Source organism: Dendrobates tinctorius, unplaced genomic scaffold (assembly GCF_039654945.1).
Source record: "Dendrobates tinctorius isolate UK_male_01 unplaced genomic scaffold, ASM3965494v1 ptg000263l, whole genome shotgun sequence".
Classification (NCBI taxonomy): Eukaryota; Metazoa; Chordata; class Amphibia; order Anura; family Dendrobatidae; genus Dendrobates; species Dendrobates tinctorius.
Genome location: NW_027361930.1, coordinates 425,554 through 452,799, shown reverse-complemented (window position 1 = coordinate 452,799; position 27,246 = coordinate 425,554). Strand labels below are relative to the sequence as shown.

The 27,246-nt window shown below is 46.4% G+C and overlaps 1 protein-coding gene across 1 annotated transcript in view; it reads left to right on the top strand.

Moving 5' to 3' along the window:
* The first annotated feature begins 18,373 nt into the window (after positions 1-18,373).
* Positions 18,374-27,246, top strand: part of GUSB (glucuronidase beta) — a 127,529-nt gene continuing 118,656 nt past the window's right edge. The window contains exons 1-2 of the mRNA XM_073558921.1: positions 18,374-18,677; positions 22,994-23,182. Coding sequence (XP_073415022.1) covers positions 18,477-18,677; positions 22,994-23,182 — 390 coding nt within the window. The 5' untranslated portion in view covers positions 18,374-18,476. The remainder of the gene's footprint in view (positions 18,678-22,993; positions 23,183-27,246) is intronic.

Sequence of the window (27,246 nt, the reverse complement as noted above, 5' to 3'; positions counted from 1 at the left end):
CCTGCCAGTGTACCTAGCCGTGCCTGCTTGCCCAGTGTCTCAGCCTGCCTGTTATTCACACCTGTCCAAGTGACTTGTCCCCCAGTGGGATCAGCAGCCACAGCCAGACACCACCCTGGAGTGGCACCCGACAGCTACCTGCCGCACAAGCCTGACCTCACCATCAGAGGCTCCAGTGAAGACCGAGGTAGCTGTCGTAGTCACGCCCCTTCCAGGGTAGCCTGGTTTGTGGCACAGTGGGGCCACAACCCCCCGGCTCACGCCATTCAGCCAAGGCGTGAGCGTGACAAGGACCATGTCGGTGTCCGATCCTTGGGTTCTTCTGGACATCCCGGATCTCCTATCCCAGGGCCCAGTTTTCCATCCTCAGGTGGCTGGCCTACATCTGATGGCGTGGAGTTTGAACGGTCACTGCTAAAAGATAAAGGTTTCTCCCCAGACTTGATTAACACCCTACTTAAAAGTAGAAAAATCATTACTACCAAAATATACTTCAGAATTTTGAAAAAATTCCTGCAGAACTCAGGAGTAGTCGCTGCGGATTCAGCGCCTATAATTCAAATCTTAGCATTTCTCCAGAAAGGTCTGGACATGGGGCTTTTCACCAGTACCCTTAAAGTACAAGTATCAGCCTTGGGGGCCCTCTTTAGCTGCAACATCGCGGGTAATTACTGGGTCAGTAGATTCATTAAGGCAGCAGGTAGATCCAGGCCAGTAGTGAAGGATAGATTCATGCCGTGGGACTTGAACCTAGTCCTCACGGCTATGGCGGAAGCTCCATTTGAACCTATCTCATCAGCTTCCATAAAAAACCTGTCCATCAAAATAGCCTTCCTGGTAGCTCTGACGTCAGCTCATAGAGTAAGCGACATCCAGGCATTATCTAGGCGTCCTCCTTATATACAGTTTAAAGACGATAGGGTAATACTTAGGCCTGATCCAGCGTACTTACCTAAGGTAGTTTCTAGCTTTCATAGGACACAGGAAATAGTCCTTCCATCCTTCCTCCCTAATCCAGCTAACGAGAAGGAAGAGAAACTACACACCCTAGATGTTAGGAGATGCCTCATAGAATATCTGGCAGTTACCGATCCCTGGAAGAAAGATAATGCCTTGTTTGTCTCCCATCAAGTCCCTAGGAAAGGTTTTAGAGCGTCAAAAAATACACTAGCCAGGTGGATTAGGCTGGTTTCACACTAGCGTTCGATCGCGCAGCGCATCGTGCGCTATCGGGCGCACACGCAATATCCCCCTATCTTTAACATGGTGATCGCAGGGTCTTGCAAATGTACGTGCTCTTCAGCGTTTAGCGTGCGCTGCGCATTTTACAGGTGTGTGCCCAGACACGCCGTACGCTACATGTTGCTTTTTTTTTTCCGGCGGCATCGTTAAAAAAATTGCGCGCGAAAGTGTGCGCCCAAAAATAGCATTACAGTCTATGTGGTCGCTGACGAGCGCTTGGCACTGCGCACGTCAGCGCCTTGTGCGCGCACGCGATATGAGTAAACAATGTCTAGACACTTGTCGAGAACTCCCCCTAAACAAGCAACATTGTTTTGGAGGAGTGTACATAAAAGAAGGTGTCTTCAGGGTCAGACAATGCTTTGCAGAGACCAGACAAGCATTCTACAAGAGCCTTCTACCTGTGGATTCAAGCTTCAGGAGCCAAAATTTGAGTATTCTTAAAAATAATGTCTGTGTGTCCTGTACAATTTATTATGTACTAATGTATTTTTTGTTTTCTTTTCAGCATGTCTTCTTCCGGATCGGTCTATTCGCCATCTCGGCAAGAACTGGCCCAAGCTGATCGTGAGGTGAGAATCTTGCTGCCTTTTGGTAAGTATAGCTGCCTCTAGAAATGTGTTTTAATTTTTTCTTTCTTTACAGATATCGGACACGGGCAGTGAAGATGGAGTGCGGGAGCCGTCTGAGCGGGAGCCGTCTGAGCGGGAGCCGTCAGAGGATTCTGAGCGGGAGCAGTGTAGTCAAGTCGTGGCGAGGAGACGCAATGTGAGTATATATATTTTTTTTTTCCTGTCTTTCTTTCTCTTGCTTCTTTTCTGTTTCTTTTGGTATCTTTTCCAAACTTCTAAACATTCTATATATTTTTTCTAGGTTCCACAGCGGGATGACGAAGAAGTCTACATAGACAACGAGCACCTCATCCGCCTCGTTGAGGAGCGCATCCCGTTGTGGGACAACCGTGACCAGCAGTACAAAGACACAGTGGTGACCCGGCAGTTCTGGAATGAGGTGGCCGCAGCGATGATGGATGGCTGGGACAGCGCCTCTGCAGCTTCAAAAAGGGCGTTCAGTAAGTATGAGGCTGTGTGCACACGCTGCGGTTTTTGCTGCGGTGTACAGTACCATGATTCCCTATGGGAATCAAAAACCGCAATGCAGACTGTGCGGAATTTTCCATGCGGATTATCTGCGGTTTTCAATCCGCAGAAAGAATTGACATGTCAATTCTTTCTGCGGATTCTGCTGCGGTTTGCCATCTCCTCCATTGAGGAGATGAAAAACCGCAGGGCAAAACCACAGAGCAATCTGCAGGTAAAACCGTAGGTATTTTGACCTGCGGTTTCACCTGCGGATTTTACAAAATCTGCGCCGATGAATCCGCACCTAAATCCGTAGCGTGTGCACACAGCCTAAAGATGCTCTGTGATACAGCATTTATTTTTGGACCTGATGGTGCTGATGTGTTTTTTGCAATATATATTCTTGCATTAAACACACCAATGCCTGGTGGAAAACTGTGATTGATTTGTGTCTTGAACTGCTGCATTGTTTTTTGCACCTGATGGTGCTGATGTGTTTTTTGCAAGATATATTCTTGCATTAAACACACCAATGCCTTGTTGAGAACTGTGATTGATTTGTGTCTTCAACTGCTGCATTGTTTTTTGGACCTGACGGTGGTGGTGTTTTTTTGGCAAGATATATTCTTGCATGAAAAACACCAATGCCTTGTTGAGAACTGTGATTGATTTGTGTCTTGAACTGCTGCATTGTTTTTTGCACCTGATGGTGCTGATGTGTTTTTTGCAAGATATATTCTTGCATTAAACACACCAATGCCTTGTTGAGAACTGTGATTGATTTGTGTCTTCAACTGCTGCATTGTTTTGTGGACCTGACGGTGGTGGTGTTTTTTTGGCAAGATATATTCTTGCATGAAAAGCACCAATGCCTTGTTGAAAACTGTGATTGAATTGTGTCTTCAACTGCGGCATTGTTTTGTGGACCTGACGGTGGTGGTGTTTTTTTGGCAAGATATATTCTTGCATGAAAAGCACCAATGCCTTGTTGAAAACTGTGATTGAATTGTGCCTTCAACTGCTGCATTGTTTTTTGGACCTGACGGTGGTGAGGTTTTTTTGGCAAGATATATTCTTGCATGAAAAGCACCAATGCCTTGTTGAGAACTGTGATTGATTTGTGTCTTCAACTGCTGCATTGTTTTTGGACCTGATGGTGCTGATGTGTTTTTTGCAAGATATATTCTTTCATTAAACACACCAATGCCATGTTGAGAACTTTGATTGATTTGTGTCTTCAACTGCTGCATTGTTTTGTGGACCTGACGGTGGTGGTTTTTTTTGGCAAGATATATTCTTGCATGAAAAGCACCAATGCCTTGTTGAAAACTTTGATTGATTTGTGTCTTCTACTGCTGCATTGTTTTGTAGACATGACGGTGGTGGTTGGTGGTGTTTTTTTGGCAAGATATATTCTTGCATGAAAAGCACCAATGCCTTGTTGAGAACTGTGATTGAGTTTTCAACTGCTGTCTTGATCCTGTTTTCACTATTGTTCCTGATGATACTGTTGTTTTCGCTGATACATATATTGTAGCAGGAAACATAACAGTGTCCTCCATCTCAACAGTTACTGCATTGTGTCTAGAATTTTATTGGTGCTGCAGCAGTGACTGTTCAAGTTCAATCAGGTGTGTGTGGTGAGAATGACGTTAAACTAGTGCATTTTTTTTTTTTTTTTTTTTTTGCCAACAGTGAAAAAAATCCGCAAACGTTGGCGCTAGATGAAGGACCGCTTCAACACTGATGTTCGTGCTGAGGGACAGGTTCGGAGTGGTTCTGCGGCAAGGCGCAGAAGAAAGTACCGCTACCATCGCGAGTTGGCTTTCCTGACACCGGTCCTTGCCAGCAGAGCGTAAGTTTTATATTTTTTTCGTTTGTTCTTAATATGTGCTTTTCTATTCCATAGGTGATGCTTCTTGTAAATGCATAATACTAATGTTTTCCCTTTCTTTCCACAGCACTTGGAGCAGCACCCTGCAACCTGACCCTGTCCCGGGAGCGGTTCTTCATCGATCGACCTCGGACCCGTCCCAGCCATCCGACAGCCAGGAAGCATCTTGCAGGTCAGCAACACAGACAGCTGGTGACCAGGAAGCTGGTCCATCAGGTGTTCCCCTGTCCCAGGTCTCTGTCACTGGTTATGCGGGCACTACCCGCCATCGGCAGAGGGCCTTGGACAGGAATGTCATGCCCGAGTTCATGCACTTGAGCGAGGCCTTTAAGGCCAGCCTCAAGGCGCTGTCCACCAGAATGGAAAGCGGTTTTTCCCTGATGGAACGTGGTTTTAACCACATGGAACACCGCTTCCACTCTGTCGACCAGCGCCTTGACCGTCTGGAGGCCGACCTCAACAGTCCAGCGCACCATTTTTTCAGTAAAATTGAACAGGGCATGGTGGAACACCTTAGTCCTGAGCAACAGCTGAGTGTGTAACAGGCCTGCGACACTGCTTACTTGCAGGCTGTGCAGCAGAATCGGTATGTTCAGCAGTCAGTGGTGTCATTTCCAACAGTTCCACCGCTGACTCGCTTAACCACACTACCGACTTCTGCTGCATACCACTGCACGGCCACCTGCATTCCCAGCGAAGCTGGACATCACTACACCACCTCAAGTCTGAGTGCTGCTGGAGACTCCTCCGCCACCACCACTATGGCAAGTGCTGCTCCTGTATGGAGCACCACCACCGCCACAGCACCACCAGCTTGGAGCCAAACCACCACAGAACCTGCTTGGGCCACCGACACCAGCAGTCAACAGCAAAGGAGCACCGCCATCACTCCTCAGCAACAGAGCACCGCCAGCACTCCTCAGCAACAGAGCACCGCCAGCACTCCTCATCAAAGGAGCACCGCCAGCACTCCTCATCAAAGGAGCACCGCCACCACTCCTCATCAAAGGAGCACCGCCACCAATTCTCCTCCTCGTAGTCCCCCAAGCACTTTGGCTGAGAAACCTGATACGCAGCCTCCTTCACGTAGCACCGACCCAACATGCTCCCCTTCTAGAAGCACCGCCACTGCCACTTTGAGCAGCACCGCCACCACAGAGTAGCAAAGTGGTGATCCGCATTCCCTATTTTACAGGGCAACGCCACCGTCCACAGTCACCAGGCGGTCTACAAAAGAAAGGCGGTCACAGGCTGCAAGTAGGTCGGGGCAGGATATGCCTGTGCCAAAAAAAGAAGAAAAAAAAAACTTTGTTTGTCCATCCACCGTCTCCTCCTAATGTGTCTCAACCTGCCTCAATGTCCATTCCAGAGCTCCCTTCCCCGAGTACTTTTGTGAGGTCATAAACACATGTGATAAAGAAGATTCCATAATAGAAGGGCGCGCTGCCACGATCAGAGCCATTACTGATGCGCCTGAGGACGTTGAGCTTGACCACCCCACGTAATGTGCCGACCTTAGTGAAATTTGGAGGTTCTAGCAGGGAAAGGGGTTGTCTGCTTTAGACACCCCCAAGGCATGGGAAGGTAACAGAGGGGGGTCCCCAGCACTGGATCCCCTTCTATTACTTTCTACAAAGAGCTGCTCTCCTTTGGGAGTTCATGGAAGCACCTATGACTTTAATGGGTGATAAATTGGGGTGGAGGAAGGGGGAAGGGGGGAGGGGGTATTTCTCCTATTAAGGATTATTCATTATGAACAATCCCAGTAACCAAAAGTCTAAATTTTTGAGAGTTGGACCTGGATCTATAAGGAAGAAATGGTTCATCCATCTGGGCAATTAGATCAACTAAATTGGGTCTAGCAACCAGTGTGGTGACCGATATCGCAACCAGATCTCTCCCACATCCGGTTATCACATTTATAGTCTATATTTGGTATGTCGTTCTCTGTAAATTTAGTAAAATGTACAAATGGTAAAATTCTGCAGTTACATCTGATATATCGGCACTAACTCTCTAAGCCCAAGGGAAGGGCGATCCTCCAGCTTTGGTTCCCTAGAGGTTTCCACCACAGGGGTTTTTTCCTCTCCTGAGTGCTGGAGGGTGACTCTTCGTGAGTCGGGGGTTGTGCCATTTTTGGTGTCATGAATTTAAATAAAATTGAGAACGTTTGACACCTAATTACAATGCTTTGTGTATTTTGTGTGCGTCTGTCAGATTCATTTTGTTTGGGAGTCGGGGTTTATCACATGTCACTGTGTCATAGGGCCGGACATCTGCAGGCCACAGTTTTGCCCCAGGTGTCGCTCCTGCTCTGCTGAATATCATGGAGCAGAGAAGACAAGCAAGTGTGCACTCATCATTGGAATAAGGACTTATATTACAGCAGGATTACAAGCAGCTTCCTCGCCTCATTCACACAGTGAGCATTTGGGGCAGTATTTTACATCAGTATTTGGAAGCTAAAAAATAGACAGGAGCAAACATAGAGAAAAATAATAACGGAATCACTTTCACCTCATCTGTGTTTTGGATCCATTCCTGGAGTCAGTTAACAAATACTGATGCAAGATATCTCCATGTAAAAGTGCCCTAAATCCTTACTGACTTCATCATTACATCGATGACAGCGTAACTTATCTCCATGACTCTGCTCGAGTTGATAACATAAGCTGCTGAGCTCATTAATCGCTGGCAGCGCTGTCGATGTGAAGTCAGCGCTGAAGACAGTAACAGACACCATGAGTGGCACCAGAGATTCAGTCCTGGAGCAGGGGAGAGTGTGTAAAGTACAGGGGAACAGATATTTCACCTTCTGAACACCCTTCATAAAAAACGACGCATTTCAAACCAGGACTAAGAATGTTGTAACGTTTGAAGCGCGATGGTTCTTACAGAAAGTGTTCACTTCAACCTTTTGCAAAGTTTGTATATTTTTTCACTTTTTTCAATGTATTAAATAAAAAAAAATTATATTCTGAAAGCTGGATCCTTTACCGCTCTTGGACATGTCTATTCTTTTACTACAAAAATTGAGGTGTGTTGAATTTGTAATGACCAGAGGTCCAAATAAGATCCAGTGGGTCACAAACCGAGACTGAGGCAGAAATCCCAAAAGAGTCTTTACTCAAAAAGCAGAAAGTAGAACTTAATATGTGGAAGAAACAGATTGAAATACCATTATACAGTACACTCACTCAGCCGGAGCTGAAATCACTATGCCAATCCAAAGTTCCCTGAAGAGTGTATTACACTGGGATTTGTAATAAATTTACCTAACAGAAAGGTCAATTCAGGTACTCAGAGAACAGGTGTAAATCGAATGTAGTGATATCAAGGGACCCCCTGGAATGGCACACTGAGTATAACCTACAATAGCAATACATATAAATATAATACAAAGGTCCTTGAGCGCTTCAACTAGGGATACCCGGGTGTCTATGACATCAGTTTTGCGTAACTACTTTTATGCTCTAAGGAATTGAAGAAACTTCAGATCTCAACTGCTTCACCCTTTATATGTCGCAAACAATGCATATGACTCCTGTGTTTGGCATATTGGTTATGTCATTACATCTGTAAATCAGGAAAAACCTGTGCGCAGCCCCAGCCTAAAATAACAACTAAACAGAAGATACTTGGCACCTTAGCCAGCAGGAAACATCTGCGCCGACATCCCTGCAGGAAACGGTGCATCCTGGATATTGAGAATAATCTGCATCTAGACAAGAGGGAAACGCCAGTAAATATTGTAAATTATTGTAATTATTCATAAAAATATGTGCAGAGAAATTTTTATGACAACGGCTTCCTGACACATTGTCCCACAAGGAGGTATTAGAGGCCTCTGACAATTGGTTGTATGTTTGCCTGTCTGTGCAGCAGAAGTATACATCAGTCCGGTGTGCCAAACACAGGATTGCATATAAAACGGACATATCAATTGTTACTTCATAATTGTCCTTTATTTTGGATTCACTTTTGTGTTTGGCTTCAAAAGTACCATAAAAACTTAAAGGGGTTATCCAGAAATTTGGTAATTTTTTGCTATGAGGTTAAGAACTTACTGACAAGCAGTTGCTACCTACCTGACATCTGACAAAGCAGCGATGTGGTAGCGATACGCGTGAGATTAGCATTATCGGCCACCTTTTCTTATTTATGCCCCGCGGATCTCATTTGGGTGTGCTCTACATCCATAGGCGGATTATAATGAGAGCAATCTCATTATAATATTTTGTGCTCCACCATTGATAGCGCTTACTGCCGGACAGGGAGCATTATTGAAGCTCCGCTGCTGACAATACAGAATGGCAGCAAAGCGAAAGGAGATCTCCTGTTGCCTTCCCTGTAATTCAGTCGGTGAACTAACGTCATCTCAAAAATATGTACTCAATGTATATTATAATGAATTAAGGGTAGAAGGTCGGAGAAAGAATATTGGAGTATTTATTATATTATTAATATAATGAATTGAGGGTGGGGTGTGGGAGAGAGGACATGGCATGATGACTTGTGGTGGGGGTGCATGTAAATGTGATGAATTAGAGGGGCATGCAATTATAATAAATCGAGCCAGCGGATGGAGCACAGTGGTAAGGTGTTGAGGACACAGGAGAGAGACAGTGGCTAATCAATTTAAATATTCATTGGGTGGGGAAAAGTGGCAGGTAATGGGGGCACCGTGGTGGACTATAAATTCATATATTATTTTAGTTACTGTATATATTGATGGTGGGTGCATGTCTGTATTCAGCAGCAAAGTGTTGAAGGAGTTCTTATTCAAGAAACACATGTACTGTGAGACAGTAAGGGGAATCATAAGCGAGGGTCGTTATGTGTCCTCCTGGATAAGCATAGAAGCATATTAAGCTCACTGGAGTGCATTGTAATCACAGCCACAGCCCTGGTTGCAATGAAAAATAAAAGAGAGTGTGGATTTGCTCAAACTATTTGATCAAGTCAGATTTATGAAAACCTGACATGGGTTTTAATTTTGGAGAGATTTACAAGATGGCTGTGGGCCGGATCTCTCCCTCCACTCTGGGTTTTGTGAGTGGTCCTGTCCATGATTCATTTTTAAACTTTGAGTTTAGGTTTGAGCGTGTCAGTTTGTGTTATGCTAGAAGGAGAGTAGGAAGCTCTGTGCAGTACAGGTCTGTGTGAATACTGAACACAGGCCAGAGAAGACAACACAATTGATGCACTCACTAGTGATACGGTGGTGCAGTTGCCCATGGCAACAGGTTTGGTACCAATTGTATTGGATGACCTGACTGCAATCCGAAGGATAACATTTGCATTTACTTCCTGAGTTTTGACATTAAAGACTTTTCAGCTGAACTGACCTGGGTCACTGCCTCTTTACCGCACTGTGTGAATATCCCCTATCCTCTGGAACTCCATGCCTCAACATGTCCGGTTATCTACCACCCTCTGATCCTTCAAATGGAACCTGAAAACCCATCTTTTCAGGAAAGCTTACAGCCTGCAATAACCATTCTGCCGCCTCACCACTGCCCGAGCTGCCGCCTCAAAACCACCAGAGCTGCTGCACCCCTGACCTTCTGTCTCTTCCCCACTATCCTGCAGAATGTAAGTCCGCAGGGACAGGGTCTTCTCTCCTCTGTACCAGTTTGTCATTGTAAATTTGTTTACTGTTAACAATATCTATAACTTTGTATGTAACCCCCCCTTCTCATGTACAGCCCCATAGAATTAATGGTGCTATATAAATAAACAATAATAATAATAATAATAATAACATCGCTGTAATACATATGGTGGAGAATGCGGACAGTGTGAACTAAAGGCATACCCCCAAAAAACTCAATGTCCATGATTCGGGGAGTGCACCCCCCCCCCCCCCGGAAGTGACATTTTCACAGGGGAGATCAAAGGAGTTTAATGCGCCATTGGCATCCGGAGCTCCAATCGGGTCACACATTTTAGCCCCACACAGTGGACGTACACCAGCAGATGACAAAGCTTCTCAAACCATCACTGATTGTGGAAACTTCACACTAGACCTCAAGCAGCTTGGATTGTGTCTCTCTACTCTTCCTCCAGACATAGGGATCTTGATTTCCAAGGTCTAGTGTGAAGTATCCACAATCAGTGATGGTTTGGGGAGCCATGTCATTTGCTGGTGTAGGTCCACTGTGTTTTATGAAGACCAAAGTGAGCACAGCCGTCTACCTGGAAATTTTAGAGCACTTCATGCTTCCCTCTGCCGACAAGCTTTTTGGAGATGGAAATTTCATTCTCCAGCAGGACTTACCTATCCACACTGCCAAAAAGACCTATTCCTGGTTTAAAAACAACAGTATCACTGTGCTTGATTGGCCAGCAAACTCGTCTGACTTTAACCCCATAGAGAATCTATGGGGTATTGTCAAGAGGAAGATGAGAGACACAAGACCCAACAATGCAGATGAGCTGAAGGCTGCTATCAAAGCAACCTGGGCTTCCATAACACCTCAGCAGTGCCACAGGCTGATCGCCTTCATGCCACACAACATTGATGCAGTAATTGATGCAAAAGGAGCCCCGACCAAGTATCGAGTGCATTTACTGAACATACATTTAAGTAGGCCAACATTTAGGATTTTAAAATAATTTTTTTCAAGCTGGTGTTATAAAGTATTCTAATTTACTGAGATAACATTTGGGTTTTCATTGGCTGTAAGCCATAATCATCAACATTAGCATAAATAAACACTTGAATAGATCACTCTGTTTGTAATGACTCTGTTTGATATATGAGTTTCACTTTTTGTATTGAAGAACTGAAATAAATTAACTTTCTGATGATATTCTAATTTTGTGAAATGCACCCGTATACAGTTGGGAGGATGTTCCGGACTATGGGAAACTCAAAGGTGAGATCCTTGCCCTACTGGGAATTAATACTTATGTACGGGCATAACGTGTGGTATCAGTGGTCTTTTGAGGAGACCCGACCCGCTAGGTCTCAGGCGTATGTCTTGTTGCGGTTAGTCAAAAAGTGGCTCCGGCCTGAGACCTTGAGCCCAGCCCAAATGATAACGAGGGTAGTAGTTGACCGGATGGTGCGAACTCTGCAAGCAGCCATACATCATTGAGCGGGGTAAGGGGACCCGGGTAACCGAGAAAGGTGGTTAGAGTGATTGAGCATTAAACAGCCACCCAGGACTTTATACGGGACTCTGCCCCACTGCGGGTATGATGCCTGCCCGTGGAAGCCCAGGAGCCTGGGAAAGGGTCACGTCCGTCTTCTGGGTACAGTCAGATCCAAGCCCATATTGAGTAGGTTACCCCGGAGTGAGAGTGGCAAGAGACCAGTTTCCCCTAAATTGGTCTCAGCTATTGGCTGAGAGCCATCTTTCAGGTATGTGTGTTGGCCCTTTTAGAACAGGGCAGCCGAGACACAGACAGCATGCTGTGGAACATGCCGAGTGGCCGGGGCAGTAAGTCGGCGTGCCTGCATAGCGGGGGAAAGAGAGCCATGCGGGGATGCTGACAGTAGCATTACAAGAAGCTTGTTGATGGTTATAGGAAGCGATTGCAGTTATTTATTTCAAAGGGTGTGGAACCAAATATTAAGTTGAGGGTGGCAACAGTTTTGTTTGGACCATTTTGAGGGTTTTGTGTGAAATTATGTCCAATGTGCCTTTTTTTCTGTTTTTTTTTTTTTTTTTGCATTGTTCCAATACACACAAAGGAAATAAACACGTGTATAACAAAACGTGTAATTGCAATAATTTTGTGGGATCAATACTGAATTTTCTGGAACAATTTCAAGCCAATACTCTCCCGTATTACATAGCATTCCATTTTGTTATGTATAGTAATATCCTATATTATATAGCGCTGTTTCTTATTACATAGGAACCTCTACTATGTACAGCGCTGAACATAAAGGAAAAACAAGGTGCTGTCTTTTTGGATCAGAGCATGTGGGGGTTCATGTCAAGTGATACACTGGATGCTGGGGGCTCCCGATTTCCAAACTGCCTGGGGCCCTAGCTACTCTTAATCCGCGCCGTGACATTACTTGCAGGCCCGGTTTTAGACAAAGTAGGGTCCTGGTCAAAAGTTTAAAGTGAGGCTCCAAATGCTCACATATTGCACCATTACACAGAAACAGTTTTGTTGTATTTACATGCGCTGAGTTCAGGCCATTAAACAAGCGTGATCAACAATATTGAAGTTATTTGACACTTGTTTCTCAGCCTCTTTACAACGGCTGAGGAAGAATGATGGCCACAGAACAATAACTAGTAAATCTGTCCCCATACACTATGATGTTATCAGCAGCATATCTGCAGTTTTCACCGGGTAATGTGCTGCTGAGAACAATGATGAACAATGATTTCTGTTCAGGCATAAACAATCCAATCACTCGATGAATAGGCAGCATTTTGCTTGTTCTGGATAATGCATCCCTAGTATTCCATATAGTATAATACACACCCCATAGTCCTAAATTTAGTGTAAGGTGCTCCATAGTCTTCCACATAGTCTAATATCCCCTACAGTCCTCGATATAGTATCATACACTCCCCATAGTCCTCCATATAGTAGAATGCACACCCCATAGTCCTCCATATAGTATAATACACTTTCCATAGTCCTTGATAAAGTATAATACAGCCCCCATATAGTACACTTTGTACACACAGGGATCCGTTCCATACACCTCGTACACACACGGCTCCGCTGTGTACACATCTACGCTCTGTATACCTCGTACACACACGGCTCCGCTCCGTACACCTCATACACACGTGGCTCCGCACACCTCAGACACGCGGCTCCGCTCCATACACCTCGTACACACACGGCTCCACTCCACACACCTCGTACGTGCGTGGCTCCGCTCCACGCACCTCGTACGCGCGCGGCTCCGCTCCATGCACCTCGTACGCGCGCAGCCCCGCTCCATACACCTCGTACACACATGGCTCAGCTCCATAAACCTCGTACACACACACACGGCTCAGCTGCATAAACCTCGTACACACACGGCTCAGCTCCGTACACCTCGTACACACACACGGCTCAGCTCCGTACACCTCGTACACACACACGGCTCAGCTCCGTACACCTCGTACACACACACGGCTCAGCTCCGTACACCTCGTACACACACACACGGCTCAGCTCCGTACACCTCGTACACACACACGGCTCAGCTCCGTACACCTCGTACACACACACGGCTCAGCTCCGTACACCTCGTACACACACACGGCTCAGCTCCGTACACCTCGTACACACACACGGCTCAGCTCCGTACACCTCGTACACACACACGGCTCAGCTCCGTACACCTCGTACACACACACGGCTCAGCTCCGTACACCTCGTACACACACACGGCTCCGCTCCGTACACCCCGTACACACGTGGCTCCGCTCCGTACACCCTGTACACACATGGCTCTGCTCTGTATAAATTGTACACACACATGGCTCCGCTCCGTACACCCTGTACACACATGGCTCTGCTCTGTATAAATTGTACACACAAACGGCTCCGCTCCGTACACCCCGTACACACGTGACTCCACTCCGTACACCTCGTACACACACATGGCTCCGCTCCATATACACGTGGCTCCGCTCCGTACACTTCATACACACAAGGCTCCGCTCCATATACCTCGTACACACATGGCTCCGCTCCGTACACCTCATACACACATGGCTCGGCTCCGTATACGCCGCATACACATGTGGCTCTGCTCCGTACACCCCGTACACACACGACTCCGCTCTGCATACCCCATACACACACAGCTCTGCTACATCCACCCTGTAAATCCCTTCTGACCTCACACATAAACTTCCCCTCACCAGCATTATTACAACCAGTACAGCAGAGTCCTGCACGCACACCGAGCCCTTGATCATGTGACCCTGACTCCTCCCCTCCTGTGATCTCATCACAGGTCCTGTGCGGACAGAAGCAAGGGTCTAGCCAGTCAGCGCAGGCTGTGGGGGGCGCTGCGGGGGGGGGCGTGACAGTCTCTGGCAGGGTGAGGATGGGTCGGTGCATGGGGGGCATGCGGTTATCTCCCTGCAGTGCGGGACAAATAGAGTCCCACTCAGGACAGCGGGAAAGGCAGTCAAAAATGGGACTATCCCGCCATATCCCGGACGCTTGGGAGCTATGGCTTAGGTACATTTTTTTTTTTTCTGTAAAGTCCCAGATACAGTTGTGGCCAAAAGTATTGACACCCCTGCAATTCTGTCAGATAATACTCAGTTTCTTCCTGAAAATGATTGCAAACCCAAATTCTTTGGTATTATTATCTTCATTTAATTTGTCTTAAATGAAAAAACACAAAAAGAATTGTCCTAAAGCCAAATTGGATATAATTCCACACCAAACATAAAAAAGAGGGTGGACAAAAGTATTGGCACTGTTCGAAAAATCATGTGATGCTTCTCTAATTTGTGTCATTAACAGCACCTGTAACTTACCTGTGGCACCTAACAGGTGTTGGCAATAACTAAATCACACTTGCAGCCAGTTGACATGGATTAAAGTTGACTCAACCTGTGTCCTTGTGTATACCACATTGAGCATGAAGAAAAGAAAGAAGACCAAAGAACTGTCTGAGGACTTGAGAAACCAAATTGTGAGGAAGCATGAGCAATCTCAAGGCTACAAGTCCATCTCCAAAGACCTGAATGTTCCTGTGTCTACTGTGCGGAGTGTCATCAAGAAGTTTAAAGCCCATGGCACTGTGGCTAACCTCCCTAGATGTGGACGGAAAAGAAAAATTGACAAGAGATTTCAACGCAAGATTGTGCGGATGTTGGATAAAGAACCTCGAGTAACATCCAAACAAGTTCAAGCTGCCCTGCAGTCCGAGGGTACAACAGTGTCAACCCGTACTATCTGTCGGCGTCTGAATGAAAAGGGACTGTATGGTAGGAGACCCAGGAAGACCCCACTTCTTACCCCGAGACATAAAAAAGCCAGGCTGGAGTTTGCCAAAACTTACCTGAAAAAGCCTAAAACGTTTTGGAAGAATGTTCTCTGGTCAGATGAGACAAAGTAGAGCTTTTTGGGCAAAGGCATCAACATAGAGTTTACAGGAGAAAAAAAGAGGCATTCAAAGAAAAGCACACGGTCCCTACAGTCAAACATGGCGGAGGTTCCCTGATGTTTTGGGCTTGCTTTGCTGCCTCTGGCACTGGACTGCTTGACCGTGTGCAAGGCATTATGGAGTCTGAAGACTACCAACAAATTTTGCAGCATAATGTTGGGCCCAGTGTGAGAAAGCTGGGTCTCCCTCAGAGGTCATGGGTCTTCCAGCAGGACAATGACCCAAAACACACTTCAAAAAGCACTAGAAAATGGTTTGAGAGAAAGCACTGGAGACTTCTAAGGTGGCCAGCAATGAGTCCAGACTTGAATCCCATAGAACACCTGTGGAGAGATCTAAAAATGGCAGTTTGGAGAAGGCACCCTTCAAATATCAGGGACCTGGAGCAGTTTGCCAAAGAAGAATGGTCTAAAATTCCAGCAGAGCATTGTAAGAAACTCATTGATGGTTACGGAAGCGGTTGGTCGCAGTTATTTTGGCTAAAGGATGTGCAACCAAGTATTAGGCTGAGGGTGCCAATACTTTTGTCTGGCCCATTTTTGGAGTTTTGTGTGAAATGATCAATGTTTTGCTTCATTCTCTTTTGTGTTTTTTCATTTAAGACAAATTAAATGAAGATAATAATACCAAAAAATTTGTGTTTGCAATCATTTTCAGGAAGAAACTGAGTATTATCCGACAGAATTGCAGGGGTGTCAATACATTTGGCCACAACTGTACACCGTTAATGTTTGCCTGATGTCGAGATTATTTTTAAATTATTATATTCATCCCCAAGTTTGTTGTTTTTATTTTAATTGTTTTTAACTGTTTTTATGTAATAAAAATTTACATTTTTCTTAGTACTGCTGTTCGCTATTTCTTCTGTGCAGCTGCCTCCTTGTTACACAGTTCTGAGTTGATGGCACTGCTGGGCATCTGATCTTGAAGGGTGGTAAGCATGATGTGTCTTTCATCTGCTGCACTAAAGGCCCCATCACACACAGCGATCTCGCTAGCGAGATCGCTGATTTTGTTACGCCACAGCGATCTCGCCAGCGAGATCGCTGTTTGTGACGGGGATCAGCGACCGCCCCCCCCCTGTGGGTTATCACTGATCATCCGCGATCGGCCTGGGCCATTTTTCGATCGCTAGTCTCCCGCTGGCCAGCACGCATCACGTGTGGCAGCGAGAAACCAGCGATCAGCGACGCTGGTTTCTAATATAAACATCGGGTATCCAAGAGCTGCGGCTCCTGGATACCCGCTGTTTACCCTGGAAACCGGCGTACACGCTGGTTTCCAAGGTAAACAGGGGGTATCCAGGAGTCACGGCTCTGAGATACCAGATGTTTACATTAGAAACCAGCGTCCAGCGTCGCTGGTACTGATCGCTGGAGGGGCAGTCTTGTGACAGCTCACCAGCGATCAGTCTAACGATGTCCCAGCGATCCCATCATGTCGGATCGTTGGTGGGATCGCTGGGACATTGTTATGTGTAACAGGGCCTTAAGTTTCCTTGCCTGACCACTGTGTCTACAGTTCTTAATGTTGCCCTATCTCGGTGCCCCATGTGCTGAGAAATACACACACTTATCGATCATGGCATACCATCGAGGAGGCGTCTGATGTAGACTGATGCTGTGGAAGTGAAGGCTGCTCACCCAAATACTCATTCTGGCTATGTGCACACGGTGCGGATTCTGCTGCATATACACAGCGGATTTGGGCCTGCAAATACGCAGCAGATCTGCAAGTGATGTACAGCACCATTGTAGCCTATGTGAAACAAAATCCGCTATGCACATGCTGCTTTTTTTCCGCGCATATTTGGTGCGCAATGAAAAATGCAGCATGTCACTTCTTTTGCGCGGTTTTGCTGCAGTTTTCCACCTGCTCCATTCTAGAAATCTGCAGGGGAAACCGCACAAAAAATGCACTAAGGCTTCGTTCACACGTAGCGGAACTCTCGCGGAAGTTACCGCTAGAATTCCAAAATTCCATTCTGCGGGAAAATTCCAGCAATTTTCCCGCGGAAAAACTAGCGATTTGCAAGCGTTATTAGCTTGCAGAATGCTAGCGTTTTCCAAGCGATCTGGAGCATCGCTTGGAGAACTGATTGACAGGTTGGTCACACTCGTCAAAAGCTGTGTTTGACAAGTGTGACCAACTTTTTACTATTGAGGCCGCCTATGCGGCATCAGTAGTAAAAGATAAAATGTAAAAAATAATAAAAAAAAAAAAAAATATATTGTTATTCTCAGCTTCCGGCGTCCCGCGCAGCCTTCCCGCCTCTCTCCACGCTCCCGGCATCTTCTGGTCCCAGTAATCCTTTGCGAGAATGACCGCGAGACGTAGTGCTCCCGCGAGATCTCAACGCCATCGCGGTCATTCTCGCAAAGGCTTACTGGGACCGGGAGTGTGGAGAGAGGCGGGAAGGCTGTGCGGGACGCCGGAAGGAGAGAATAACAATATTTTTTATTTTAATTCTATTTTTTACAGGGATATAGTACCCAAAGCCCAGAGGACAGTCTCCTCTCCTCCGGACCGTGGGTACCATCCGCAAATGTTCTGCTTACTTTCCGCATGGTGTGCACAGCCACATGCGGGAAGCGGAACAATGCATTCCTATGGGTGCGGGATCGCCGCGATTCTGCTAAATTAATGAGCATGCTGCGTTATTTTACCGTGAAGCGATTCCACCGCGGAAAAAACCGCAGCATTAGCACAGCATTGCGGAATCCCATAGGAATGCATGAGATGCTTATTTTTTGCATTTTCGTGGCAAAATCGCGCGTTTAAAACCGCCGCGAAAAAACCGCGACATGTGAACGCAGCCTTAATCCGCAGGGAAAATGCAGGTCATTTGACCTGCGGATTTAGTGAATTCTGCGCGGAAAATTCCTACACAGAATACGCACCTTGTGCACATAGCCTTTAGATTTTTCTTTTGCATTTTGAATTGATAAAAATAAACTATTAACCCTTCTTTATACTGTGCAGCATTTTCTCGCACCGGCCTAAGCCTTTTGCACAGTTCAGTCTATCACTGACACCCCGCCCACCTTCTCTCCCCCGGAATCCCACACTTGGTTCCCCCGTCACGTGACAGAGCGGATCATGTGACCTGCCTTATAGTAGTCACACAGAGCGGGGAGGACAGGAGCAGCCTGCGGCCATGTGTGGGGTATGGGGCTGCTGGACGCTACTTCTGGCCACAGGCCTCACTGCTGTGCTGGGCGGGGGCATGCTATATCCGAGGGAGACCCCCACCAGGGAGCTGAAGGAGCTGAGCGGGATCTGGAGCTTCCGGGTTGATAATTCCCCTGATAGAGATGAGGGGTTCCGGAGTCAGTGGTACAAGCGGTGGCTGAGAGAGGTGAGTGCCCGGAGTGCGCCCAGCTCTGGTGTCTGAGCCATGGCACAACACACAGGCTGCAGCTGGCACCGCTCTGCTGCCAAGCGACCTCAGGCGAGGGGATGGCAGACAGGGCTGCGTCTCTGTAATAACAGCACAGGAGCAAGTCACCCCCCCCCCACCAGTGCCAGCTCCAGAGGGTCAGTGCCCCCTCCTCAGCAGTGCCAGCTCCAGAGGGTCAGTGCCCCCTCCTCAGCAGTGCCAGCTCCAGAGGGTCAGTGCCCCCTCCTCAGCAGTGCCAGCTCCAGAGGGTCAGTGCCCCCTCCACACCAGTGCGTCAGTGCCCCCTCAGCAGTGCCAGCTCCAGAGGGTCAGTGCCAGCTCCAGAGGGTCAGTGCCCCCTCCACAGCAGTGCCAGCTCCAGAGGGTCAGTGCCCCCTCCACACCAGTGCCAGCTCCAGAGGGTCAGTGCCCCCTCCACACCAGTGCCAGCTCCAGTGTGTCAGTGCCCCCTCCACACCAGTGCCAGCTCCAGGGTGTCAGTGCCCCCTCCACACCAGTGCCAGCTCCAGAGGGTCAGTGCCCCCTCCACACCAGTGCCAGCTCCAGAGGGTCAGTGCCCCCTCCTCAGCAGTGCCAGCTCCAGAGGGTCAGTGCCCCCTCCTCAGCAGTGCCAGCTCCAGAGGGTCAGTGCCCCCTCCTCAGCAGTGCCAGCTCCAGAGGGTCAGTGCCCCCTCCTCAGCAGTGCCAGCTCCAGAGGGTCAGTGCCCCCTCCTCAGCAGTGCCAGCTCCAGAGGGTCAGTGCCCCCTCCTCAGCAGTGCCAGCTCCAGAGGGGCAGTGCCAGCTCCAGAGGGTCAGTGCCCCCTCCTCAGCAGTGCCAGCTCCAGAGGGTCAGTGCCCCCTCCTCAGCAGTGCAAGCTCCAGAGGGTCAGTGCCCCCTCCTCAGCAGTGCCAGCTCCAGAGTGTCAGTGCCAGCTCCAGAGGGTCAGTGCCCCCTCCTCAGCAGTGCCAGCTCCAGTGGGTCAGTGCCCCCTCCTCAGCAGTGCCAGCTCCAGTGTGTCAGTGCCCCCTCCTCAGCAGTGCCAGCTCCAGTGTGTCAGTGCCCCCTCCTCAGCAGTGCCAGCTCCAGTGTGTCAGTGCCCCCTCCTCAGCAGTGCCAGCTCCAGTGTGTCAGTGCCCCCTCCTCAGCAGTGCCAGCTCCAGAGGGTCAGTGCCCCCTCCTCAGCAGTGCCAGCTCCAGAGGGTCAGTGCCCCCTCCTCAGCAGTGCCAGCTCCAGAGGGTCAGTGCCCCCTCCTCAGCAGTGCCAGCTCCAGAGGGTCAGTGCCCCCTCCTCAGCAGTGCCAGCTCCAGAGGGTCAGTGCCCCCTCCTCAGCAGTGCCAGCTCCAGAGGGTCAGTGCCCCCTCCACACCAGTGCCAGCTCCAGAGGGTCAGTGCCAGCTCCAGAGGGTCAGTGCCCCCTCCTCAGCAGTGCCAGCTCCAGAGGGTCAGTGCCCCCTCCTCAGCAGTGCCAGCTCCAGAGGGTCAGTGCCCCCTCCTCAGCAGTGCCAGCTCCAGAGGGTCAGTGCCCCCTCCTCATCAGTGCCAGATCCAGAGGGTCAGTGCCAGCTCCTGTGTGTGGCACAGCCTCCTCACCACAGCCAGCTCCAGTGCGTCAGTGCCCCCTCTTCAGCAGTGCCAGATCCAATGTGTCAGTGCCCCCTCATCACCATCGCCAGCTTGTGTGTCAGTGCCCCCTCCTCAGCAGTGCCAACTCCTGTGTGTCAGTGCCCCCTCAGCAGTGCCAGGGCCTGTGTGTGACTCAGTTCCCCCTCCTCAGCAGTGCCAGCCTCCTCCCGACAGCCAGCTCCTGTGTGTGGCACAGTGCGTCCTCACCAGGGCCAGCTCCTGTGTAGCATAACCTCATTCTCACCAGTTATAGTTTCTGTGTATGGTAGAGCTCCTCCTCACCAGTGCCAGCTTCTGTGTATGTTAGTGCCACCCTCCTCATCAGTGTCAGATCTTGCATGTGGCAGAGCTCCCCTCCTCACCAGGGCCAGCTCCTGTGTGTGGTACAGCCCCCTCCTCACCAGGGCCAGCTCCTGTGTATGTTAGTGCCACCCTCTTAACCAGTGTCAAATCTTGCATGTTGCAGAGCCCCTCTTCAGCAATGTCAACCCTCGTGTGTAACCCAGTCTCCTCAGCAGTGCCAGATAATTTGTATGGCAATGCCCCTCCCTCAACAGGGCCAACACCCTGGCAAAGCACCCCCACCTTACAGTTTTGCACACATTATCATCGCTGTCCCCGATGGGGCTCACAATGTAAATTCCCTATCAGTATGTCTTTGGAATGTGGGAGGAAACCGGAGTACCCAGAGGAAACCCACGCAAACATGGGGAGAACGTACAAACTCCTTGCAGATGTTGTCGTTGGTGGGATTCAAACCCAGGACTCCAGCGCTGCAAGGCTTATCCACTGAGCCACCGTGCTGCCCATATTACCTTTATTACACTGCGTTTTGGAGCCGACCAGGCCCCTTCATCACATGCATAGTTACAGGATATTGCTCATGACCTTTATAGAGGTCACTAATGACATAGTAAATTAATTATACAAAATAGGAAATATACAAAAAACATGATTAAAATGCAACATTATAATCCCCTACATGTGACTTGAAGTATGAATGATCCAAGTTTTTTCTATCCACTAAGGAAGTTAGCCTGGGCTAGCCCCTGGGAGGATTCGCCATATTAACCCTTCCTTATTTTGTATACGTTCATTCAAACCATCAGGCGTTAAAGTTTATTGTTTGAAAATCCAATAGGATTCTCTATTAATATGTATCTTAAAGTGCAGTTAGGCATATCCTCTGGTGTCTGTTCTATATTGTTAATTTTTAACTGCTTGGACTTTTTTGATGCTCTGTTAAGTAGTGTCTCAATAAACTGTGGTCAGTAACTCCATTGCAAATGTGATGTCCATGTGTAATCATCCTGTTGTGTACGGCTTGTATGGTCCTCCCCACATAGTGACGACTAGTTACATTGTACACATTTTTGATCATATTACAACACCGGCATTATCTCCCCCCCCCAGCGATAAGATCCCACAGGTGAAACTGACATTGGTGTATTTGGTGGTTTGATCAATTTAATCCTGCTTGGTGCAATGAAATTCTTCATATTTGTGCTTCTATGAAAAATAATGTAGGGTCTCTGATAGAATTGGATAATTTATTGTTGGCCAATAATACGCCTCATGTTTTTATAGGATTAGTTGAAAGTGGTAATGCAGCTATATTTAATTTTCATATCTAATCTTGTTTATTACTTCTTCCTCCATAAAGTTAATCTATTTGATTAAGTTTTTTTGTGCTTCTGAATGCATCACTTAGGACTTAGGATCTCTTGGATATTTTTTCTCCTTTGAATCTTTTTTGTAGGACCCCAGCCTCACATGAAATATGTATCATGAGAACAATTTTTACTGACACGTCTATATTGTCCAGTTTACAGTTAGGAAAATCCTCTGGTATCTGTTCTATTATAGCTAACAGCTTTAACTCCTTCACGGATCGACTCCGAAACACGTAGTGTAATAAAGGTTTTATACTTACCTCTTGGATCTTCATCTTCCAGGCAACGCTCACCAAGTCAATCATTTTTTTTTTCTTCACATTATCAGTCTTTTTGTGTTCTGCCAAACAGGCTGGGCTGGAGCGGGGGCGCTGAGCCGCGCAGGAGGGCTGGAGCGGGGGTGCTGTGCCGCGCAGGAGGGCAGGGCAACCAATGTTAACTGATTTGTATACAGTTATTAATTGATACATTCACACACATGATTAGTGATATGGTAAGCTAGGTCTTGATATGCGCAGGAGGGCTGGAGCGGGGGGGCGCTGTGCCGCGCAGGAGGGCTGGAGCGGGGGGGCGCTGTGCCGCGCAGGAGGGCTGGAGCGGGGGGCGCTGAGCCGCGCAGGAGGGCTGGAGCGGGGGTGCTGTGCCGCGCAGGAGGGCAGGGCAACCACTGTTAACTGATTTGTATACAGTTATTAATTGATACATTCACACGCATGATTAGTGATATGGTAAGCTAGGTTTTTATATGCGCAGGAGGGCTGGAGCGGGGGGCGCTGTGCCGCGCAGGAGGGCTGGAGCGGGGGCGCTGTGCCGCGCAGGAGGGCTGGAGCGGGGGGTGCTGTGCCGCGCAGGAGGGCAGGGCAACCAATGTTAACTGATTTGTATACAGTTATTAATTGATACATTCACACGCATGATTAGTGATATGGTAAGCTAGGTCTTTATAAACTTTATTATACAGAAATGTAATAACCTCTGCAATGTTTCACCCCATAGACTGGCCCTGTTCTAGACATGCCAGTACCTGCCAGCTACAACGATATCACTCAAGACATTGACTTAAGAAATTTCATTGGATGGGCCTGGTATGATAAAGAAGTTTGGGTGCCCAGTCGCTGGCTGAAAGACTTGGCCTCTAACAGAATTGTACTGCGTGTTGGCAGTGCCCATTATTTCTCTATAGTGGTAAGTACAGCATTACCAAGGAATATACAGTATAACGGAAGCTCTGAATCCTAGAAGGTTAATATTAGTATTCACTAGCAGTTATCTGGAGTAGGCGATTTATATCCCGCTAATATGTCTAGATTTTATTTCATTAAAGATCAGGCTGCCGCTTGTTATTGTACAGTGAAGGGGTTTTCTGGATTCTTTCTAGAGGGGGAAAATAGTAGGATAAGTTATAAAATGAACTGGTTCCCAGTAGGTTCCAGTACTCATATGACCCTGAAGCCAGTCAGTGGATTCGGGGTTAGGAGAATAATGGATGGGATGTTTGCCAATGGATGCTATACGTGCAAATCTCACCTTCGAGGCCAGTGATTGACTGCATAAGTTGTGGAAATAATGGATGGGGCATCCTCACCGCCCTAGAGGCATAAGATTTGAGATGTAAGTAATGGTTATTTCTGTGTAGTATAAAGTTCCTGACACTTTGCCGACTTTTGAAAAGTTCAGGAAAATGTCTTTAAAGATGTATTTGGTAGGCGACAACCACCGATCACCACAATGAAAGAGATCGTTCAACTCGCTCTAAAGCTCTTTGTGCACCTTCACACCTAATTGTTTTCCATAGATCTCTACCCTTACCTGGCTCCGGTAAAGCAAGAGCTGTCAATCAAGGATGAGGAGGAAATGTGTGGAATATAAGTAGGTAGGAAGGTGCACTGTTAGTCAGCACAAATGATTGTTCAAACCAAGCATGGCAAGATTCCCTTTAACCACTTTGTGCATATGGACGTAATTGTGCGCCCTGAGCTGAGTTGACCATGTGTGGACAGGACTCAGGAGCTCCCTGTACATGCAGTTGAAGCAGGCTATATTACATTATGCTGGGCTTTGACTGCATCTGTTAACCATTTAAATACCGCTGTCAATCTGTGACAGTGGCATTTAGGTAATATCACAGCTGCTGTATGTCGAGCTTCGAAGAAGATATCGGTTTACAATGTGTAGTGCAATACTGTGACACTGCCATATACAGTATAATTGGTCAGGCGATTGTGGGTTCATGTCCCCTAAGGACATTAATAAAAAAATATATAAAAATTGAAATCGCCCCATTTAAAATAAAGAAATTTAAAAAAAAAAAACCTGGTATCGCCACTTACGTAAAAATGTTCTATATTAAAATATGAAATTATTTTTACATTATTACATTATGCTGTAAAGAGAAAAAAAATTCAAAGCACCAGAATTGGGTTTTTTCTGTCTCCTAACCTTAGCCATATATAAATATATAACCATAAATAAGCTTGCTACACCTCTCGACTGGAGTATATAGTATGACTGACACACACACACACACACACACAGCATGATTGAGCAAACTTCTCCCATTTTTATCTAGTTTCAGGTGTGATTTTTCATACCACACCTGTTACTTGCCACAGGTGAGTAGGTGAGTTGGAACAAGCATCATATGCTTGAAACAAAGTTCTTTACGCAGAATTTTGGAAAGATCCCAACAATTTTGTCCTGCCCATTTGTGGACTTTTGTGTAAAATGATGTCGAATTTATCTTTTTTTTTTTTTTTTTTTTTTTTTTTTTTTTTTGTGTTCTAATACACAAAAAGGAAATAAACGTGTAAAACAAAACATGTAATGTCAACAATTTTCTGGGAAAAATACTTTAATTTCTAGGACCAATTTCAAGGGTGCCAACACTTATGGCCATGATTGTTTGGTATTGTATTGATCGTACGGACTTGGAGAATTACATTGTCATTTTTACAGCACTATAGGTTCTGTAAAAACAAAACAGAAAAACAAACTTTTTTTCACCATTTCACCTCACTTGGAATTTTTGTTCAGTGAAACAAATAGTGTTATACATGATGACAACTTGTCCTGCAAAAAACAAGCCCTCATATGGCTATGTTGACCGAAAAAGGGGAGGGAAAACCAAAAGCGAAAAAGTGCCCAGGATAGAAATGTTTAACCCCTTTACCCCGGAGTGTGGTTTGCACGTTAATGACCGGGCCAATTTTTGCAGTTCTGACCACTGTCACTTTGAGGCTATAATTCGAATGCTTCAACGGATCACGGTGATTATGAAATGTTTTTTATTGTGACCTATTGTACTTCATGATAGTGGTAATATTTCTTTGGTATGACTTGCGTTTATTTGTGGGGAAAAAAAGGAAATTTGGCGAAAATTTAGTAATTTTACAACTTTGAATTTTCATGCCCATAGCAGAGATATGTCACACAAAATAGTTTCTTAATAATATTTCCCACATGTCTACTTTACAACAGCACAATTTTGGAACCAATTTTTTTTTTTTTTTTTTGTTAGGAAGGTACAAGGTTTAAAAGTTAACCGGCATGTTTTTGTTTTTTTTTTCATTATTTTCATTTTTTACAACAAAATTTACACAACCATATTTTAGGGACCACATCACATTTGAAGTCACTTTGAGGGGTCTATATGAAAGAAGATACCCAAAATTGACACCATTCTAAAAACTGCACCCCTCAAGGTGCTCAAAACCACATTAAAGAAGTTGATTAACTTCTTAACAGGAATTTTTTGGGAAAAAAATGAACAGTTAATTTTTTTCACACAAAATTGACTTCAGATCCTTTTTTTTTTTTTTTTATTTTTACAAGGCTAACAGGAAAAAATGGACCCCAAAATTTGTTGTGTAATTTTTGGCAATACCCATATGTGACTGTACAGTACTACTTAGCCATACGGAGAGACTCGGGAGAAACGGAGCGCTGTTTGCCTCATAGATCGCAGATTTTCCTAGAACAGTTTGCAGACTCCATATACATAGCAACTAATTGTTAGAAGAGCATAATCCTCCCTCAGGTGACCCCATTTGGGAATCTATACCCCTTGGAGAATTTATCTACAGGTGTAGTGACTATTTTGACTCCATAGGTATTTTCCAGAAACAAGCAGCAATGAATGTTGCCAAGTGAAATTTGCAATCTGCAGTTGTCGTGACCAGAATGCTGTAGTGGCCAGTGTGTTGCTGTCAGGCACTGGAGGCATGCACCCGTAAGATAGGCAGGCGGGCTCTCATCGCTTCAGAAATGCCAAAAGTGGACGCAATATGTGGTTTAGGTACACTGTGGGGCTCAGAAGGGAGGGGGATTTGGGAGCGGAGAATTTTTTAAATTTCTTTTCGAGTCTGAGGAGCCATTTCGCTTTTCTAGAGCTTTTGTGCTACCAGTAACAGGGAAGCCCCCTATATTTCTGTTACCAAATTGCAGACCTGAGTGAGAACTGGCTTTTTTTTGTGGATTGAGTTGACGCTTTTATTGGGAACATTTTACATAACGTTTGGGATCACATTTATCCGGCGCTCTACACTGAGCACTTTGGGGTTTCCATCTAAATCTCCGAGTGACGTGATTCAGATGAAACTTCCGATGGATGTTTTCTTTATAATGAGACAGCAGAGTTACTCTGGACTCCATATGGCCACTGTTCAGCTGTGTCCTTCTTTTCGGAAGTGCACAAAACTGTGGCCGACAGCACTTTTATGCAATCTTAAAAAGACTGACATCGCCGGATCACAAGTCACACGATGTCCATAGTGCCTCTACTTGCCTTATTATAAGGAATCTTCCACCAGAGGTTCCGTCTGAATCGCGTATTTCAGATTTACACAGAAACCCTGGTGTAAGAGCTCAATGCAGAGTGCAGGATAAAATGTGCGCCGAGCCTTACTGCAATCTTTGGGAGGCAGAATGAAAACATCCAACAGCATGTGAAGGATTGGTGTTATTTATTTTTTACACTGTTCCTCTAGCAGTATAAGTGATTAGGCGACTTTATTCTTCGGGTCGGTACGATTACAGCGATACCAGATTTTTATAGGGTTTTTATGTTTGGTTTCAGTCACACTCTATAATACGCTTTTTATTGCAAAAAATAGTTTTTGCATCACCACATTTTGAGAGCTATTATTTTTCCATAGTTTGGCCAACGGATTTATGTGAGGTCTTGTTTTTTGCGAGATGAATTGACTTTTTTTATTGGTACCTTTTTAGGGCACATGACATTTTTTTGATCG